An 8,463-nucleotide genomic window follows, 5' to 3' on the forward strand; every position below is an offset into this window, starting at 1 on the left:
CCTTTGTAGTCCATAATAATTTGCAAGCCCTGCCACATCCGACGAGCGTCAGTTTATTCTTAGTCCTGTATTGACGCTTTGCCTGTTTGATGGTTCGTCTGAGGGCATAGCGGGATTTCTTATCAGCGTCCGGATTAGTGTCCCGCTCCTTGAAAGTGGCAACTCTAGCTTTTAGCTCGGTGCTGATGTTGCCTGTAATCCATGGCTTCTGGTTGGGATATGTACGTACAGTCACTGTGGGGACGACATCGTCGATACTCTTATTGATGAAGCCGGTGACTGAGGTGGTATACTCCTCAATGCCATTGGATGAATCCCGAAACATATTCCAATCTGTGCTAGCAAAACAGTCCCGTAGCGTAGCATCTGCGCCATCTGACCACTTCCGTGTTGAGCGAGTCACTGGTACTTCCTGCTTTAGTTTTTGCTTGTAAGTCGGAAATTTTAGGATAGAGTTATGGTCAGATTTGCCAAATGGAGGGCGAGCTTTGTATGCGTCTCTGTGTGCGGAGTAAAGGTGGTCTAGAGTTATCCACTCACCGACTAATTCTCACAAGGCACCCCGATCTCTGCCCCCTGTACATCAGTGTTTTCTTCACTCGAATGACGTGGATTTGGGCCTGGTCTCAGAGAAACTGTATATCCTTTGAGTCGGGCTCAATAAAGAAATCATCTTCATCCAGTTCGAGGTGAGTAATCGCTGTTCTGATGTCCAGAAAGATCTTTTCTGTCACAAATTACAAACAACGCAAAAAAAAAAAACACGCAAAATAGCACAGTTGGTTAGGAGCCCATAAAACGGCAGCCATCGCCTCCATCATCATTATATATATTGCGGATTGGAAATGATGCAGACAATTACATTATAGAAGCCACAATCTATCTTCAATATTAAAGCTATGTTACCCCCCCAATTTTTTAAAAATAAATAAAGATCTGTGTGTCAATGTGATCCGTGTGTGTGTGCGCACATCATTTGAGAGATTTGTTGTACATGGCACCTCAAGAAGTGAAAGGAATGAGTGAGGTCACTTGCACAGTGCCTTATAAAGCCATAGCTGTCTAATTATTAATCACAATCTATTACTCGTATTAGCTATGTAATGTGTAACAAATAGTTAACTTAGAGATTAGCTATTACATTAAACATAGATATTTTTTTATTAATTAATGTTTTATTATTATTAACGTTTGCAACTGTACTGAGTGGCAAGAGTGCATATGGAACCACAATAACGACATAATAATGTGTATGCAGATCCTAGTGGAACAGAAATGAACTGAAGTTTGACACGTCAGTCGAAGCAGTCGGACACATTTCGACGTTACACAAATACACGTCCTCGCGCTTGCCGATGTTAGCGGGTGAAGGCTAAATAGGTAGCTATTTCTGTTACCTTATTAAATGTAATTCATACATAGTGCAAGGCAATGTTTGCTGTCTAACTACAATCCATTGCTTGAATGGTGATAGACAATCATTACTAGATCTTGGTATGTGGCGTCGCATGTCACAATGTAACGTTATGATAGCTAGCTAACATGCTTATCTTATCTCATTCATCATCATTTGAGCTCCAATTACCATTTTAACCAATATTTATAAAATTCACATTGCCTTTTTTCCTATCTTGTGACTTTGCTATTCCGATACACATGGTAACGTTACTGTTAGCTAACTAACACATTCATTTGTTTGCTTTGCTTTCATGCCAGTGAGGCTTTTTCGTTTATTCTAGCAATCCGAATAATCTTCTGTTATGTTTATTAGATAAGATTTCCTTAGTTTCGTTTATTATTATTTTTTTGTCTATGTGTCATGGCGCTGCGTTGTTTTGATTCCCACCCACGTCATGAGTTTGCTGGTGCCTGGCCTGAGTCAACGGGTAACTGTTTGAGGGGGTGTTTGACAGTACAGCTGAACATGCGTTGTCACGATGATTATTCAACATTTTATACGTTCTCTCTCCCCTTGGTCCGGATTAAGACTTCTAGCTAGCAACCTTGTTTATGCAGAAGCTGAGCTCTTTTGATGATGGACACTAGCTGGTGTTGTTAGGACCTCAACCAGGACAAAAAGAGAATATCTCAGAAATGTGTCAACAATGAACATTCTTAAAGGAAGGTGTCGCTGCCTAGAGTAACCCATCTGAAAACACATGTGTGAGGGGTCGAACACAGCAGAGATGTTCCTACTAGACATTGACTAACGTCTGCTTCCTTCCTCTCCAGGTTTCAGAGGGTACAGCTGGTTTGATGCCCGCAGCGCCACAATGGAGCTCTCTGACTCAGTCACACATAAGAACGGGCGGCAGAGGAGGCCCGCTGTCCCGCAGGGGGACATGAGGGACGGGGACAGGGTTCTCAACACCACCCCTGACATGGACATGGAGGTGGAGGGGGAGGCGCTGCACCAAGGATACGACGCGGAGGACAACGGACATCCCAGGGTGCGGCCTGGGATCAGAGGGGAGCTGGGGAACGTATCTTTGCTGCTCTTCCTGTATGTCCTCCAGGGCATCCCTCTGGGCCTGGCCGGGAGCATCCCTCTCATCCTGCAGGGTAAAAACGTCAGCTACAAGGACCAGGCCTTCTTCAGCTTTGTCTTCTGGCCCTTCAGTCTCAAGCTGCTGTGGGCCCCTCTGGTGGACGCGCTCTACCTGACCCGGTTTGGACGCAGGTAAGACAAGGATTTATACGACTGATATACACTGACAAGTCCCAGAGAGTCATCCTGTTCTTTTAATTGATTGGTTGAAATGTTGAAACTTATTTTTTCATATAGGGAGGAGAGAGAGACAACGTGAGCCAGTCACACAGTGTGACCATCAGGCTCTTTCTTTAGTCATTTGTGTGTCTGTCTACACACCCTATGAGTTTGAATACAATCAGCGACATATGCGCTGAGCTTGTCTGATGCTTTAAGCACACTGATTAAATAATGAAGACACACAAATGACTAAAGAAAGAGCCTGATGGTCACACTGTGTGACTGGCGCATGTTGTCTCTCTCCTCCCTACGGCAGAGAAAAGGCACCACAGGAAGTGTTTATTGCGGCCTCCGTGCTGAAGCCACGACATAATTTCAACCGTTTAGTTTCTTACTTGTTTCTGACTGAAAAGTTCTGTTCCCGAAAAACCTCTTAATTTGTTTAGGAAAAACATTCCCTATCCCTCAAGCCTCGTTCTCTTTATGTGAAACATGTAGCATCGCATGCATGTGATCAATAGGACCTGACCTATAGCCTATCATAATCACATCAATAAATTGGTTATAACAAACACAGTAACACGTGTTCATAGCTTTCACCTGGTCAGTCTGTCATGGAAAGAGCAGGTGTTCTTAATGTTTTGTACGGTCAGTGTATGTTTTACTTGATGTATTGTATTGCGTGTCTAAAATGTTGACTGTTGCAATCAAATGAGTTCAAGGCTCATGATCTCCTGATCTCTCCCTCTCAGGAAGTCGTGGCTGGTGCCCACCCAGTACCTGCTGGGCCTCTTTATGCTGTACCTGTCGGTTACCGTGGATACGCTGCTGAAAAGTGACGAGGGGCGGGGCCCCGACGTGGTGACCCTGACGGCTGTGTTCTTCATGCTGGCCTTTCTGGCAGCCACCCAGGTACACACACTCACACACACACACACTCACACACACACTCCCAAGTTATTGTGATACATGACTCTGTTATATTCCCTGATCCCAGGACATAGCAGTGGATGGCTGGGCTCTGACCATGCTGTCTAGGGAGAATGTGGGCTACGCCTCCACCTGTAACTCTGTGGGACAGACTGCTGGCTACTTCCTAGGCAACGTGCTCTTCCTGGCACTGGAGTCAGCTGACTTCTGCAACAAATACCTGAGAGCAGAGCCTAAAGAGACTGGCATCGTTACACTGTCAGGTAGGTAGGGAGGGAGAGACTGGCATCGTTACACTGTCAGGTAGGGAGGGAGAGACTGGCATCGTTACACTGTCAGGTAGGTAGGGAGAGACTGGCATCGTTACAGTGTCAGGGAGGGAGGGAGAGACTCGCATCGTTACAGTGTCAGGGAGGGAGGGAGAGACCCGCATCGTTACACTGTCAGGGAGGGAGGGAGAGACTGGCATCGTTACAGTGTCAGGGAGGGAGGGAGAGACTGGCATTGTTACACTGTCAGGGAGGGAGGGAGAGACTGGCATCGTTACAGTGTCAGGGAGGGAGGGAGAGACTGGCATCGTTACACTGTCAGGGAGGGAGGGAGAGACTGGCATCGTTACAGTGTCAGGGAGGGAGAGAGAGACTTGCATCGTTACACTGTCAGGGAGGGAGGGAGAGACTCGCATCGTTACACTGTCAGGGAGGGAGGGAGAGACTGGCATCGTTACACTGTCAGGTAGGTAGGGAGAGACTGGCATCGTTACAGTGTCAGGGAGGGAGGGAGAGACTCGCATCGTTACAGTGTCAGGGAGGGAGGGAGAGACTGGCATCGTTACAGTGTCAGGGAGGGAGGGAGAGACTGGCATTGTTACACTGTCAGGGAGGGAGGGAGAGACTCGCATCGTTACACTGTCAGGGAGGGAGGGAGAGACTGGCATCGTTACACTGTCAGGGAGGGAGAGACTGGCATCGTTACACTGTCAGGGAGGGAGGGAGAGACCCGCATCGTTACACTGTCAGGGAGGGAGGGAGAGACTCGCATCGTTACACTGTCAGGGAGGGAGAGACTGGCATCGTTACACTGTCAGGGAGGGAGAGACTGGCATCGTTACACTGTCAGGGAGGGAGGGAGAGACTCGCATCGTTACACTGTCAGGGAGGGAGAGACTGGCATCGTTACACTGTCAGGGAGGGAGAGACTGGCATCGTTACACTGTCAGGGAGGGAGGGAGAGACCCGCATCGTTACACTGTCAGGGAGGGAGGGAGAGACTCGCATCGTTACACTGTCAGGGAGGGAGAGACTGGCATCGTTACACTGTCAGGGAGGGAGAGACTGGCATCGTTACACTGTCAGGGAGGGAGGGAGAGACTCGCATCGTTACACTGTCAGGGAGGGAGAGACTGGCATCGTTACACTGTCAGGGAGGGAGAGACTGGCATCGTTACACTGTCAGGGAGGGAGGGAGAGACTCGCATCGTTACACTGTCAGGGAGGGAGGGAGAGACTGGCATCGTTATACTGTCAGGGAGGGAGGGAGAGACTCGCATCGTTACACTGTCAGGGAGGGAGAGACTGGCATCGTTACACTGTCAGGGAGGGAGAGACTGGCATCGTTACACTGTCAGGGAGGGAGGGAGAGACTGGCATCGTTACGCTGTCAGGGAGGGAGGGAGAGACTCGCATCGTTACACTGTCAGGGAGGGAGGGAGAGACTGGCATCGTTATACTGTCAGGGAGGGAGGGAGAGACTCGCATCGTTACACTGTCAGGGAGGGAGGGAGAGACTGGCATTGTTACGCTGTCAGGGAGCGAGGGAGAGACTGGCATTGTTACGCTGTCAGGGAGGGAGGGAGAGACCCGCATCGTTACACTGTCAGGGAGGGAGAGACTGGCATCGTTACACTGTCAGGGAGGGAGGGAGAGACCCGCATCGTTACAGTGTCAGGGAGGGAGGGAGAGACTGGCATCGTTACACTGTCAGGGAGGGAGAGACTGGCATCGTTACACTGTCAGGGAGGGAGGGAGAGACCCGCATCGTTACACTGTCAGGGAGGGAGGGAGAGACTGGCATCGTTACGCTGTCAGGGAGAGAGAGAGAGACTGGCATCGTTACACTGTCAGGGAGGGAGGGAGAGACTGGCATTGTTACACTGTCAGGGAGGGAGGGAGAGACTGGCATTGTTACGCTGTCAGGGAGGGAGAGACGGGCATCGTTACACTGTCAGGGAGGGAGGGAGAGACTGGCATTGTTACACTGTCAGGGAGGGAGGGAGAGACTGGCATTGTTACGCTGTCAGGGAGGGAGGGAGAGACTGGCATTGTTACGCTGTCAGGGAGGGAGGGAGAGACTGGCATTGTTACGCTGTCAGGGAGGGAGAGACGGGCATCGTTACACTGTCAGGGAGGGAGGGAGAGACTGGCATCGTTACACTGTCAGGGAGGGAGGGAGAGACTGGCATCGTTACACTGTCAGGGAGGGAGGGAGAGACTGGCATTGTTACACTGTCAGGGAGGGAGGGAGAGACTGGCATTGTTACACTGTCAGGGAGGGAGGGAGAGACTGGCATTGTTACACTGTCAGGGAGGGAGGGAGAGACTGGCATTGTTACGCTGTCAGGGAGGGAGAGACGGGCATCGTTACACTGTCAGGGAGGGAGGGAGAGACTGGCATCGTTACACTGTCAGGGAGGGAGGGAGAGACTGGCATCGTTACACTGTCAGGGAGGGAGGGAGAGACTGGCATCGTTACACTGTCAGGGAGGGAGAGACTGGCATCGTTACACTGTCAGGGAGGGAGGGAGAGACTGGCATCGTTACGCTGTCAGGGAGGGAGGGAGAGACCCGCATCGTTACACTGTCAGGGAGGGAGGGAGAGACTGGCATCGTTACAGTGTCAGGGAGGGAGGGAGAGACTGGCATTGTTACGCTGTCAGGGAGGGAGAGAGAGACTGGCATTGTTACACTGTCAGGGAGGGAGGGAGAGACTGGCATCGTTACACTGTCAGGGAGGGAGGGAGAGACTGGCATCGTTACACTGTCAGGGAGAGAGAGAGAGACTGAGAGAGACTGGCATCGTTACACTGTCAGGGAGGGAGAGAGAGACTGGCATTGTTACACTGTCAGGGAGGGAGGGAGAGACTGGCATCGTTACACTGTCAGGGAGGGAGGGAGAGACTGGCATCGTTACACTGTCAGGGAGGGAGGGAGAGACTGGCATCGTTACACTGTCAGGGAGGGAGGGAGAGACTGGCATCGTTACACTGTCAGGGAGGGAGGGAGAGACTCGCATCGTTACACTGTCAGGGAGGGAGAGACTGGCATCGTTACACTGTCAGGGAGGGAGAGACTGGCATCGTTACACTGTCAGGGAGGGAGGGAGAGACTGGCATCGTTACGCTGTCAGGGAGGGAGGGAGAGACTCGCATCGTTACACTGTCAGGGAGGGAGGGAGAGACTGGCATCGTTATACTGTCAGGGAGGGAGGGAGAGACTCGCATCGTTACACTGTCAGGGAGGGAGGGAGAGACTGGCATTGTTACGCTGTCAGGGAGCGAGGGAGAGACTGGCATTGTTACGCTGTCAGGGAGGGAGGGAGAGACCCGCATCGTTACACTGTCAGGGAGGGAGAGACTGGCATCGTTACACTGTCAGGGAGGGAGGGAGAGACCCGCATCGTTACAGTGTCAGGGAGGGAGGGAGAGACTGGCATCGTTACACTGTCAGGGAGGGAGAGACTGGCATCGTTACACTGTCAGGGAGGGAGGGAGAGACCCGCATCGTTACACTGTCAGGGAGGGAGGGAGAGACTGGCATCGTTACGCTGTCAGGGAGAGAGAGAGAGACTGGCATCGTTACACTGTCAGGGAGGGAGAGAGAGACTTGCATCGTTACACTGTCAGGGAGGGAGGGAGAGACTGGCATTGTTACACTGTCAGGGAGGGAGGGAGAGACTGGCATTGTTACGCTGTCAGGGAGGGAGAGACTGGCATCGTTACACTGTCAGGGAGGGAGGGAGAGACTGGCATCGTTACACTGTCAGGGAGGGAGGGAGAGACTGGCATCGTTACACTGTCAGGGAGGGAGAGACTGGCATCGTTACACTGTCAGGGAGGGAGGGAGAGACTGGCATCGTTACGCTGTCAGGGAGGGAGGGAGAGACCCGCATCGTTACACTGTCAGGGAGGGAGGGAGAGACTGGCATCGTTACAGTGTCAGGGAGGGAGGGAGAGACTGGCATTGTTACGCTGTCAGGGAGGGAGAGAGAGACTGGCATCGTTACACTGTCAGGGAGGGAGGGAGAGACTGGCATCGTTACACTGTCAGGGAGGGAGGGAGAGACTGGCATCGTTACACTGTCAGGGAGAGAGAGAGAGACTGAGAGAGACTGGCATCGTTACACTGTCAGGGAGGGAGAGAGAGACTGGCATTGTTACACTGTCAGGGAGGGAGGGAGAGACTGGCATCGTTACACTGTCAGGGAGGGAGGGAGAGACTGGCATCGTTACACTGTCAGGGAGGGAGGGAGAGACTGGCATCGTTACACTGTCAGGGAGGGAGGGAGAGACTGGCATCGTTACACTGTCAGGGAGGGAGGGAGAGACTGGCATCGTTACACTGTCAGGGAGGGAGAGAGAGACTGGCATCGTTACACTGTCAGGGAGGGAGAGACTGGCATCGTTACACTGTCAGGGAGGGAGAGACTGGCATCGTTACACTGTCAGGGAGGGAGAGAGAGACTGGCATCGTTACACTGTCAGGGAGGGAGAGACTGGCATCGTTACACTGTCAGGGAGGGAGAGACTGGCATCGTTACACTGTCAG

General features: G+C 51.7%; 1 protein-coding gene across 3 annotated transcripts in view; it reads left to right on the top strand.

Annotated features, from left to right (window-relative positions):
* Positions 1-1,311: 1,311 nt before the first annotated feature.
* LOC120028782 (acetyl-coenzyme A transporter 1-like) overlaps positions 1,312-8,463 on the top strand; it is a 15,422-nt gene continuing 8,270 nt past the window's right edge. For all 3 annotated transcript variants that reach the window (XM_038974023.1, XM_038974025.1, XM_038974026.1), the window contains exons 1-4: positions 1,312-1,380; positions 2,233-2,680; positions 3,463-3,622; positions 3,708-3,903. In XM_038974023.1, the coding sequence (XP_038829951.1) occupies positions 2,274-2,680; positions 3,463-3,622; positions 3,708-3,903 (763 nt within the window). In that variant the 5' untranslated portion in view covers positions 1,312-1,380; positions 2,233-2,273. The remainder of the gene's footprint in view (positions 1,381-2,232; positions 2,681-3,462; positions 3,623-3,707; positions 3,904-8,463) is intronic.

This window comes from Salvelinus namaycush, chromosome 34 (genome assembly GCF_016432855.1).
Source record: "Salvelinus namaycush isolate Seneca chromosome 34, SaNama_1.0, whole genome shotgun sequence".
Lineage (NCBI taxonomy): Eukaryota > Metazoa > Chordata > Actinopteri > Salmoniformes > Salmonidae > Salvelinus > Salvelinus namaycush.